Source organism: Pavona decussata, unplaced genomic scaffold (assembly GCF_977016875.1).
Source record: "Pavona decussata unplaced genomic scaffold, jaPavDecu1.1 SCAFFOLD_71, whole genome shotgun sequence".
In the NCBI taxonomy this organism is placed as follows: Eukaryota; Metazoa; Cnidaria; class Anthozoa; order Scleractinia; family Agariciidae; genus Pavona; species Pavona decussata.
In genome coordinates, this window is record NW_028145490.1 from 2,865,788 (window position 1) to 2,879,021 (window position 13,234).

General features: G+C 35.3%; 1 protein-coding gene and 1 long non-coding RNA gene across 2 annotated transcripts; both read left to right on the forward strand.

Annotated features, from left to right (window-relative positions):
* Positions 1-2,485: 2,485 nt before the first annotated feature.
* LOC146477337 (uncharacterized) lies at positions 2,486-3,747 on the forward strand. Its single transcript, XR_014865442.1, has 4 exons — positions 2,486-2,553; positions 2,731-2,751; positions 3,551-3,583; positions 3,718-3,747. It is a non-coding gene; the product is annotated as an uncharacterized LOC146477337 (long non-coding RNA).
* A 296-nt stretch (positions 3,748-4,043) lies between these two features.
* Positions 4,044-10,336, forward strand: LOC146477338 (uncharacterized). Its single transcript, XM_085113545.1, has 9 exons — positions 4,044-4,056; positions 4,359-4,388; positions 4,778-4,810; positions 5,233-5,262; positions 5,685-5,714; positions 6,916-6,945; positions 7,585-7,854; positions 8,556-8,683; positions 9,314-10,336. The coding sequence occupies exons 1-9, from the start codon at positions 4,044-4,046 to the stop codon at positions 9,611-9,613; spliced, it is 864 nt and encodes a 287-aa protein (XP_084969671.1). The 3' UTR covers positions 9,614-10,336.
* The last annotated feature ends 2,898 nt before the right edge of the window (positions 10,337-13,234 follow it).

Below are 13,234 nucleotides of genomic sequence, written 5' to 3' on the forward strand. Positions count from 1 at the left end.
GGCATTCTGAAGGAGGGAATGGATCTGCTTCACTATATAGTAATTTTAGGAAAAACGTATCTGTGGACCTGTAGGTTTAAAGGAATTAACCCCATCTTTAATCATTTCAAGAAAATTTTGGAAATCAAATATGAAACAGAAAAATACATAGCCTTTAAGACAAATAAAATCCGCCAATTTAAAAAGAAATGGGAGATGTTTGAGGTATTTAATTTAATTTAATTTAGTTTAATTCTAATTTCAATTGTAATCTTAATTAAAAGAAATGATTTAGAAATACATGAAACAAGAAATATGAGTGATAGGAACCGACGTTTCGGTGCATCTTGCGCCATTATCAGGGTACATAATTAATGATAAAAAGCGGTTTGTAAAGGCTAAGTTGAAGCGAATTTGCATAACATAGCGGCAAGCTAATTACTTAAATACTTTCGATGAAATGTTGTATATTCAAGAGCTTAAACCAACATTGAATGTGCAGTCCGATTCTCTTCGTGCGAAAGTATTTAAGTAATTAGCTTGCCGCTATGTTAGGCAAATTCGCTTCAACTTAGCCTTTACAAACCGCTTTTTATCATTAATTATGTACCTTGATAATGGCGCAAGATGCACCGAAACGTCGGTTCCTATCAATCTTAATTAAAAGTATGTAATTGTCAGTTAAAAAAAAAAAAAAAAAAAAAGAGGCTAAATACTTTTTTTTTTTTCTGGAAACCTCAGTTAAGGTCCAATCTCTTTTTAGTTTTGTAATTTCGTCCCTTTCTTTACTTACTTCTTTTTAGTTAATTGTAATTGTAACCACTTGTAATTGCCATTGCATTAATAAAAGTCAATTTAAAATCAAAAAAAAAAATGATGACAAATAAAATACACACTTCTTAAAAACGGTTCCAGCGTAAAATTGACAAACTACAATGTAATTAATACTAATGAAAACAATTCCATGTGTTTCAGCTCTACGCTGGAATGATTAATGACACCCTGGGTACTCACAATTTGTACTCACTTGTGTAGCTCTCTTTATAAAGATAAAGAAGTAAATATGATATCACTTGTATCACATTATTTTTTTTTTCTGGAACAAGTCTCAGGCCATTTCCTTCTTTTTGTGGTGTTACATTCAAATTCATTATATAAACAAGTTCTTTAATAAATAGGCCAGCCTAAAATATTAAATCCCAAAAGTCTCTCTAGTGCAAAAGTCCTTCCGATCATAATTCCTCCAAAATTTAATTCAGCTTAAATGCCATCGGGATTACTATTTTGAACTGTTTTATATCAATCCTAGCTCTTTTGTTTTCAAGTCAACCAAATTTCAAACAAAATTCCATGTGATATTAAGCCTCCCCGCAGAATTAAGCCCCTGAAAGACCTCCTTAAACGGATGTAAAGCCCTCGGCCTATATTCATAATTTTATGGTATGGCAAAGTAACGGTGCGTGAAAAAAAGTTTGTATGAGTTTCGCTTAATCATTGTAGCTACTGATTCATATTATAAATCATAGCCCCTGGTTGCATGTACTTAATTTAGCAACATTTTTTTGTTATTAGACGCAATTTTAGTACCCACTAAGCGTTATTGATCATTACTGCGTATATTGTGTCATTTTTGATAAAACATTTGTCCACTATTTCTTCTCTATAATTCACCAACCATATATATCGCGTCCTGGTCGAATGGAAAATTACTGAATGTTAGCTGTTAGTCATTGTGAATAAAGAGACCAATTCTGGTTCAATACCGAATGGCTATTTTGTAATTTGTGAGTGTAGCATTTGGCACTCTCATTTCAAATAGCAATTCCATTTCATTTCAAATTGACCGTGAGAATTCGAGATTTGTGTTCCTAGTCTTCAGTTGTCGCCAAGCCACCTTAAATTCAAGTTTTCTTTTCAACCTTATAATAAAAGTTTTCAGATTCTCTGACAGAAGCGTCTTAATCCACAATTTTTTTTTCACCGACCCTCTTGTGTTGAAGACAATACTACATTTAGCAGTCATCGAGGTGGGGAGTATAAAAAACCACGACTCTGTCATTTTTCCAACAAAAGAAACCAAAGAGACTTGCTAAACGTGTAGGCACGTATTGTATATGAGGTGTCAGATTGTTTAAGCTCTGGTTCCTAATTTTAACAATGAGTTTTAAATAAGTATGTGGTTTTGTCATTGACTTCGTTGTGCAATTTGAATGATTGTATTGTATCAGAACTAAACATAACGTGTGTGAAACAAAACCCATAAGTGTCGATAAAGGTCGCCGGCGGAACTGGACTAAAAATATTGTAGAGACCGCCAAAGTAAGAAAAATAAAATAATGCGTTTATTAAATCTATTAAGTTTTTTCCATGATCAATATAAGAGCAATAGCTTGTATTGGTTTGTGGAATTCTAAAGTTATGTAAACATTTTCAATATCGTAGGATATAAAATATAAAACCGTGTTTCATTATTGTTTTAAATTAGCGAGTGGCGTTCAGTTAACGTCGTGGCCATGGGATTCAAAGTATTTTGGGTTACATTTCTGCTAATAGTACTTGGCTTCTGTGATGGAGGTAAGACGATCTATAGTAAACACGATCATAAGCAAGAAGACTTACTACCGCGCAGCCAGTTTTCTAGTGTTAATTTTTGAACTGACTTCTCGAAATCGAACAAAGACCAATTAGTTACGTTGTGCATCGCACTCGAAATTTTATTCTTCTGTCATTTTTTTAACCATCCCCATGTAGGCTTTGCAGTGGAAAAAGAAGGTGACCTGAAGAAAAGCTGACAGTAGATCATTGTATTATAAACACTTTCAATTCGATAACTTTTCATTTTAATAAGTTCCAATTCCTCTGTCTATTGGAATGCTCTGCATATTCTTGTTTATATTTTAATTCTTAAGAAATAAAGTTTATCTTTATGTTTATCTTACTAACAAGATCCTTATTTGCTAACTAGACAAAATATATTTCTTACTAGTAACCAACGCAATTTAAGGGATTTTTTTAGGAATAATTGTTAAAAGTCTGTTAACGTTGTCACCTGATCTCTGTTGTCATTTTGTTACAACAAGGAAATTTTCAAATCAATTTTTTACATATAAAAATATACTTATATAAATTGTTTTTGTAATTTGTGTAGAAGAAGAAGAAGAAAATTTTGAAAACATTTTGTTATTTCTGGGACGATTTGAACCGACTAGGTGTTATAAAAACACTATAGTCTGTAGTTACGCACAATCCACCGTTAGGTTAGCATCTATCATTGGTATCAACTACATTAAAACTTTGTTGCCATTTTTGTATTTTTTGTAATAGCCGTCTCTTTTATCGAAATATTTTCCTGTTAAGTGACTGTGGCGAAACGGGAAGCCATCTTGTTTCTCTTCGGCTGCTCGGAAGTGAATAGTACTTGGCTAATCAGCTCCGAGCTAGCCAATCAGCGCGTGCGAAAAGCACTATTCACTTGTGTGGAATATACTAATGCTGTTTATTCTTAAAGACTTACACACATGTATTTCATTGACTGATTGACTGGTTTTTCTGTTAATTTTGTTTTTCTCAGAGGATTCAGCAAATGCGCAAATGGACCTTCGAGGTAGGCGTTATAGATATATGCACTTTACCAGGCTCGTGCATCAAAATTATTTGTTTAACAGCCAATTCTTCCGATGCATGCGTTGTCCAAGAAGATTTGATGAAACATAATCCTTTCGTTATTTTCTCTTTCAGAGGAGTCTGAAGATGACAAAGACGAAGCAGGTAAGATGCAGCTAGAGGTCCATTTGTAAATGGGCGTGCACATTTGTTGTTTGTTTGCGTTTGGCATCACAATTACATCTACACTTACATCTAACGATAAAAAATGTCAACAACGAAAACAAACAAATGAATTAGTTTAAATAATCGTGCATTAATTGAAATTTTTTTACAGACGCAAATCTCACTTGTGACACAATTCTAAGTCAAGTAACTTTTCGTTGTCAAAAAGGAAATTTAAATTTCTTTTTTTTTTTTATTATTATTATTTTGTTTATTCAGACGCTCCCGACAAAGTAATGGAAGAAGTAGGTAAGATAAACGTTTTGTGCATTTTCTAAAGGCGTCTTGGATCACAATTATTGACCACATATCATATATACATAAAAGACAAAAAGGATATATCTATTCATCATTTAACATTAACACTAATATTCACATACCGACCCTTTTTACGGAAAAACAAAACATTTTTTTGTTAGATGTGTGAAAATGTCAAACACAACCTCCACCCACCTAACCGACTGACGCCACCACCAAGGATCCCAAACTAAACTCAATTTAATGTTTTCTTCAATTTTTCTTTTCTTTTCTTTTCTTTTTTTTTTCATCAGATACTCCAAATGACATAATAGATGAAGCAGGTAAGTTAACTTATCTATGCTTCTTTGGTTCATAAAGCATCTGATTTTTAACATCTTATGTACATAAATAATCCCTTACAAACTAACCCGTTTGACGCTGATGGTCAGTGTCTAGGGAAAATAACAGACTGACAGTGTATAGGATAGATTAAAAAAACTGACCAAATGCCAGTGGTAAAATTGACACTTACTTCCTGAATAACAAGCCATTTCACGTATTTTGACTTTGGGTGAAAATTTTTTGTTGTGTATAAATGGATCTAGTAGGTTTTATTCTTGTAAATAATAATTAAAGTTATTATTATTATTATTATTATTATTATTATTATTGTTTTGATTTTAGACGTACACTGTTCTAAATTTGCCTTACTCGGTTTCTTTTTGTTTAGAGGAATATGAAGATGAAGCATTCGACGAAGCAGGTATAGATTTTTATTATTATTATTATTATTATTATTATTATTATTATTATCATTAAGCAAATAATACAGCAGGTATACATGCCACAAGCTAATCGCAATCTTGCCAAGAGTAGTGTGTGCTTCGATGACTTTTCAAAGCCAAAATATTTGTTCAGGTTTCGCTTCAAGGGTCGCTCATGGTACTAGTTTATGCACGTAGCGCTTTGATACGTCCACTTCATTCAATGCCTTCATGACGGCAAACAAATGTGTATAAAACGGCAATTACGTTAAGTAAGTAAATATCCCGCGGGCAAGCTATCATTGTCACCTTGGAACGACACTGTTAGGAGAATATAACTATTGGATATATATTTCAAGTTCACATTGGTGAATCTGGTCCTTGTTATACTGTATAACTTCTTTGCATTGTTCTTTATCAGGGGAAACAGAAGACGCCCTAGACGAAGAAGGTAAACTCCCATCTAACTTAGAAGAGTTCCTGTCACACTCTGCCATCTAACACATTATGAAAATGTGATTTGGGTATCAATTGGATACATGACAATTGTTTCTAATCAAAAACTTGACCTTCTGAGTTTGAGAATACTTTTCATTCCCTATCATCTTAACTAATTATCATCTTATCTCATCTTATCTCATCAGTCTTAGCTTAGCTTATCCTCTTATTTAATTTATTTGTTTATGTTCTTATTTAACATCAAGATCATTATAAAGAATGGTTAAAAATAGGTGTTATAAATAGTGTATTTCTTGATACTGGCTGGCAGAATTAAACACTGATGAGACTAGCGTATCTTAGCAAGTTCTTTAGCTACTTTCGCGAGAAATAAAAAAGAACAATTTATTCTGACAATTTTTTCTCCTCCCTCAGAAGAAGATGAAGATGATTACGATGCAACGGGTAAGCCAAAACGAAAATAAGTTTGCTTGGTAGACGTTAGACCTCTGGCTTATAATAAGTTGAGCGACAGACCAAATCTCCCCGACAATTCCCTCTAGCAGACGTGTGGATTCCGGACATAGCGGCCCCGATCACAATATGGTCAGCCATAACGAAAACAAATCATCGATCGATATTTTTTTTTTCTCGCTCTCTCTCGCTCTCTTACTGAAATTTCAGTAAATCACTACTGCGAAGGAGCCTCTGCTTTTGTTTTTAGGGAATTATGATTTTTTTTAATAGCGAACGGCGGCGATGACTAATCCTCTGCCAGAATATAATCCTGCCCTATACATTCTGAATTTATTCAATTTGTTCCAAATTTAACAATAAAATCAACCGAAGAGCAAAAATTCAGCTAAACAAGTCTGACCCATCCACGTTTATCTATTTTATATAAATCACCTAACCACAACGATGAACTAATTTATATATATAGATATAAAACTGTCATTTAACTCCATCGACACTTTGTTATGAAATGTTTTTGTTTAGTGATGGTGAAAATTAGCCACAGAATCTTGTTACCAAATACGACATTACATTTCCCCTTAATTTTGAATAAATATAATTCAATACTGCTGAACCTGAAAGCTCCGTTGAACCAATTTGTGGCTTAAAACCCACAGATACTATTGTCTGCCTACGAGAAAATGGTTAGCTGATGGCGAGATTACGCAAACGCCTTACATATCAAACAGAGCTAATAAATGTGGTACACCACATAAAAATATTAGATATTCAAAAATGTCTACGGCATAACCCAATGTTGTAGTCATGTTTCTCTCTGTTGATAACGAAGAAAAGAAAAAAAAAAGACTTGTCGAAAGCACGCAAAACCTCACGGAAGGAGCGACCGATGTACTGACGTGACACAAAGCATTCACAAAACTTCGTGATTGCTATGACAACCACGATGTAAAAAAAAACATAACTAGCCACAACAACAACAATACCAATAATAATAATAATAATAATAATAATAATAATAATAATAATAACAACACTGTAATGCTTTATTTTTAGGCATTAAGATATTCTGGATCCCAAGAGATATCCTAAAATGACCATCTCGAAAGATGGCGGTGATTAATTAGTCTGAGGGCGTCATCATTGTAAAATTCACAAGTTGATTCTTGTACCCAATGTCTCTCCCATGTAGATGAAGATGACGAGGAGCTGAAAGCCAAAGGTAAATTTTTTGGTCTAAATGACGAACCTGATACATTTACCAAGTAAATATAAAAGGAGCGAATAATGTAGAAGGAGGGAAACAGTCTTGAGTTAAATAATGTTTAGGGTTAATAGTTCTTTAAATACCGACTATGGTATTTGCTCAGTGACGTTAAGAACGCTTAAAATAAAATTTCATTTTGATGGCTGTTTTATTTTTTAGATGTTACTTTAAGATTTCAAAAGATCAAAGTTTTTACGGAGCGTAGGACTGACGACTTTAATTTAAAGCATTTATTCATCCCGCCTTGAACTTAACCGAGAAGGAGAGCGTACATAATAGCGCGGCCTTGGTCTTTTTCAGTCGACGCGAGGGATAGTGACATTTATTTTAATTAAAATGGTGAAAAGTAGTTGGTATTAAATATCAATAATCATTGACATTTCTTTTATATATTTTTTTTTCATTAAATTGCGCAATGTACAACCGTCAAATGCTATGAAAATTGTCCTATCTCATGTTTAAACTGATAATAGCCTTAAAAAGTGGAACAGGCAACAAAAGAGTCATCGGTACGATAAATCAATCAGTCAAACAGACAATCAATTTTTTTAACTGTAGACAAGATATGCTAATTACCTCGACTGTTGATTTTAGAGGATCCAAGTCCATGGTTGTGGTCTAGACGTAAACCTAGACCACAACCTAGACCACGACCTAGACCGCGACCTAGACCACGACCTAGACCTCGACCTAGACCGCGACCCCAACCAGGTGGTGGTAGTCGAGGTGGATGGTTTTGGTCCAGAAGACCACGACCACGACCACGACCCACCGCTAGACCTGTTAGGCCCAGGCCTCCTGTTCCTCGACCTCGACCTCGACCTCGACCTCGACCTCGACCAAGACCTCGACCAAGGCCTTCACGTAAGTAGTGTAGGTTTTGCAAGATTGTTTGGTTGCTCTTAGAACAAATTATTAGTTATCAATACATTGATACAATATTTAAAATGTCAACAAAAAGTTGAAAAATTAAACTTGGTGACGCATCACAGAATAGAAGGAAAAGCAAAATCAGTTGGCAGGATTTCATTTTGGTGTTTTTCCTTTATATCGCGAGGGGAACAATATCTGAGTGTTGTAATTTAAATCATTGAGAAAGATGAAATCAATCCAGTATCTCGTAAGAATACCTTCCGCTGCTCTTTATTGTCTACCCTTGGTATGTCAATTGCAATAAGACTTGAGACACTCAGTGAAAACAACGTATGTGTCTCAACCCTATATTCCCTTCCCTAATACCGATGCTGAGTCGATGGACCTTCAAACAAATTGAAGACAACATTGAAAAGGAAAGGTTTCAGAGATGGTTTGTATCTTTTGAACAGGGCTTAAGACAGTATTTTTTCAGACTAAATGATGGTTTTAGTACGAGTGTCTCAACTTTTTTTAAAAAGGCTTGTAGCTTGAGTGGACGACTGAACACATGTAAAAACATCTCACTATGGTCACACCTGCAGGCGCAAGGAAATTTGATAACTAAACCTTCTGGAGAATATCTAAACATTCATATCTAGACATTCACTTAACATATCTAAGCATGTCGTTTATGGTTATTTCATTTTTAGCCTCAGGTGTTTCTTGTTCCATTACAACGTACCGCGGCTCCAATTTTCGGAACTCGGCTCGTGTTGAGAGGGGATTTCTACGCGGCATGAACAGCATTAACAGTCATGCTGGAGTCTGTAAAGTGCAGGTTGGTGAAAAGATTTTTGATTATTTTTTTTGTCTACCCTGTTTACATAATTGGTAATTGGTCTTCCTCGAGATAAGGCAAGTCTAGTGGAAATTACGTCTTCATGCTAGTTTGCTCAGGAAACTACATTGATCCCTGTCCTTAGACGTCTACCATCTTAGATTTCCCCAAAACTTCAGAAAGCCAAAAACAAAAATGATAAAATCAATCAATCAAAACCAATGAAAGAACACCGAAATGATCGAATGAAAGAAAGAAAGCCGGTATTTGTTGATAAAACGTTTAAAACAATTGGTCAGTAAAATATGGTATCAAATATAATGAGTACTGACCTCAACACAAAGTTGTTTCCAGATAAATATCCGAAGATTTCATAAAGTTTGGTGGCGCTTGCTCAAATATTAACAAATGTAATCATTCAAAGTCCCCGCGGCAGATTACCACCCCCCCCCCCCTCCCTTCAACCCTGCCTTCAAGGTCCACTCACCCTGTCTCCATAGGATTAGTATAATTATTCTCAAGTATACTGATCTTTATTGAATTTTTTATGGTTAGACATGGGAGTGTTCTCACAGAGCAACGTATCCTTAATTTGAATTCTCATTTATTTTCGTTTTGTTTTTTTCCTAGGTGCTTGTTACAAGTTCTTTCAGGAATTGGGGCGCATCCAGAAGCAACCACAAAGTGGGGCACGCGATTGACATGAATTTGTATGATCGCGGAGTATTGTGCACTTGGCGAAGCGGGTGTCTGGCTAATCCACCCGCGCGTTTCAGCGGCGTAAGGTGCTTCATCGCCAGAATCCGAGCCGATTCAAGCCTTCGTTGGGGTGGAGATTTTAATGACCCAGTTCACATTGATGACGGATTGAACATTCGTAACAGATCTTTTTATGACCGACTTCTTGCTTCTTGCAGGAGAAACGGCTAGTGAAATGGAAAACTATCCCGCTTTTTAAAATCTGGATCCCAATTTAAACATTTGCGCTTTACTAAAATTACTGAGATGGACGCCTCACGAATTGGTTTTAACAGGCTTTGATCCTGAGTTATCAGTTGTGGATCAGTCAAAACGGTTTGCATGTTTGGTTTGCCATTTGCCATTAATTTCCGCCAAAACCGTGGTACCAGTGTCACGCGAGTTTGTTTAGTTTGGCTCTTAAACTTTAGAGTTCGCATGTGGTTGAAAGTAGCAACCCACAAGCAAGTGAAACTGGAGCGGCTTAACTGACAAGAAATTAACATCTTCTTACGGACGGTGCCTACTATTGTTACTGCGCATACGTTCTGCGCATCTCGAGATACTCGGGTTTCCTATGGGTGATGCCTACTAATACAGGAATATTTTTGCGCGGTTTAAAACTATACGGAGAAAGCAGAACTCAGCAAATGTTTTTGGTATCTCAAAAAAAAAAAAAAAAAATGGGAGTAACCATGCATTTTTCAGAGATAATTAAGCTTCAAGTTAGGAAAAAATCCCATACATTGCTTCATATTTTGGCGCTTTTTAGAGATATTATTGCTTAGTTATCTCTGAAAAATGCATGGTAACCCCCAATTTTCTTTTTGGATTCCAATAGCCCTTGCTAAGATCTGCTTTTCCCGCATAGTCATAAACCGCACAAAAATACTTCGGTGTTAGTAGGCACCGTCCTTAAATAAAGCACATAAAGCTTCTTACTGAAAGTTTTTCTATTGATGTATAAATGGTACTGCTAAATAAATTTATGCTGAATTACTTGACGACTCATTCGCGTCTCGATTTATTTATTTAGTTATTTACAAATTTAAACTTTGTTTACGATACTGAACTCTTGAGTAACTAAAAAAGCACTACAAGATGATCATGATCTATACACACTAAGGTAAAAACAACAAGAACAACAACAACAATAAAGATAGATAAAAAGGGCTGTATATTAAAAACAATTAACAAGACCCTAAATATTCGTTAATTTTCATTTATCATTCGTTTCGTGGATTATTCAAAATTTTTAGTGACAAAATTTAAAAATTCCGCTTAGCGAATGACAAATAAAAAGTAACGAATATTAAGGGCCTAGTTGTTGCCAATACATGACTTTCATTTTTCGTCTCCTTGGGTTAACAATTTAAGCGATCACCTAAAAAAATGGAGTGCACTTAGCAGAAAAGAAACGTATAACGGCAACGAAAGAATGTTCATGTCCACGGATTACGTATGGGTAAAAGCGGAGCTCCGCGCGCCAGAGGCGCGCTTGCGGAGCCCCATAGCTAAGAGATTTTGGTAAAGCCATCTGTGCGAGAAATTTTGGTTTGGTTATGACGTCACATGCGTCCGACCGACCGCCCGTACGTACGCAATCCCACAATGCTAATGCACCCGTGTTTGTTTGGCGGGAAGTTGCATGGCGAGATGCGTTTACAACAGAAATGCTAAAGAACACAAAATACAAAGTCAATTTATATTTTTTCGTTGGATATGTTGACAAACGTGGAAAGAAGAGAAAGAGAGAGAAAAAGAAAACAGAAAAGCGGGGACGATTAAGCAAAGTTCAACGTGAAAGAGAGCGATAAATAGCAAGTTAAAGCAGACCGGCCGGAAAAGTAATTTTAAAGAAGCCTCACGTTTGTCTATATCACCCGTTCGGGATCAGTTATGGCAACTTTCAGAATTCTAAAATAGCTTTACACTTTAATCGCTTTCGATGTCACTTATATTCGAGGAGAAGTTAATTATTGAAAAATGTTTCGTGGTCGCGTTTTTTCATTCGCACCGCATCGCCCTCAAGTGATTGCAGACATTGCAAATACACACAAGTTCCAAAGCTCTGAAATAATTCTACCAAACACTAAAGAGCCTTCATTTTTTTGTATTCACCTTTTCTTAACGTTCATTTATAGACTAGAATTATTTAAAATTAGGAGCAGAATTGACACAGTTTTGAATTTCCAAACATTTTCCCTGTGAGCTATTTTAAAACTATAAACTTGCTCTCGCAAAAAATACCATGTTTACGTGATTCCGACGGCCGTTTAAACTACGTGTTTCAAGCTTTACACAGATACTTTAATCGTTTATTAAATTCTCGATACCATCGATATTCGTGTAAAAATTAATTCTTGAACATTGTGTTTCGTGGCCGTCACGGTTTTTTTTTTTTTCATTCGCACCGCCAGCTCTCATGTGTTTGTAAACTCACACAAGCTTTTAAAAAAAGCTCTGAAATAATTGTACCAAACGCCAAAGACTATTTCCCGTATTCTCCATTTGTTAATTTATTTAGAGACTAGAACTATTACTATAGGAGCAGAATTGACACAGTTTTGATTTCCAAACATTTTCCCCCGGGAGCTATCTTGCTCTCGCAGAAATATAATGTTTACGTGATTCGACGGCCGTTTATAGCTTATTTGAGAACGAAAATGCTTTCTTCCAGGGAACAATCGATAACTTTTCTTTATGTTACGTGCTTAAAGTCTAAACGACAGATGCTTCAATCGTTTATTAAATTCTTGATACCGTCGATATTGGTGTAGAAATTCATTTTTGAAAAATATTTTTTTCGTGGCCGTGCTTTTTTTATTCGCACTACGCGGCTCTCATGTGTTTGTAAACACACACAAGTTTAAAAGCTCTGAAATAATTTTACCAAAAGCCAAAGACTATTTTCCAGTATTCTCCACTTTTTAATGTTTATTTAGAGACTAGAACTTTTACTATAAGAGAAGAATTTTGACCCAAATTTGAATTTCCAAACATTTTCCCCTGGGAGCTATCTTGCTCTCGCAGAAAATATCATGCAGTACGTGATTCGACGGCCGTTTACAAATCATTTGTAAACGAAAATGCTTTCTTCCAGGCAACAATCGCTAATTTTCTTTATGTTACGTGTTTAAAGTTTTACCGACAGATGTTTCGATCGTTTATTAAATTCTCGATATCATCGATATTATTTGGTGTGGAAATTAATTTTTGTAAAATATTTTTTTCGTGGCCTTGTTTTTTTCATTCACACCACAGCTCTCGTGTGTTTGTAAACCCACACAAGTTTAAAAGCTTCAAAATTATTCTACTAAACACCAAAGACTTTTTTCTAATATTCTCCATTTGTTAACATTTATATAGAGACTGGATTTATAATAATAGGAGCAGAATTGACACAGTTTTGAATTTCCAAACATTTTTCCCCGGGTCGCTCAGTTGCTATTACACCAAAAATATTATCCTGACGTGTAATTTGACGGCCGCTTACAAATCATTTGTAAACGAAAATGCTTTCTTCCAGGCAGCAATCGGTATTTTTTCTTTATGTTACGTGTTTCTAGCTTTAGACAGATTCCTAACCGTTTCGATACCACCAATATTCGCAAAAGAAGTACTTTTTGAACATTTTGTTTTGGAGCCGTGTACAGGCAATGCATTTGCGCCGCTCTGCTTCCATGCGCTTGGACTGTATAGACACGCACAAATTTTAAACGCTCTGATATTTCGAGTCACAGCCAAACGTTAAAGTACTTAAAACATTTTGTAAGGGCCCGAATTATGATTTTTCAAACATTTTTATCCGAG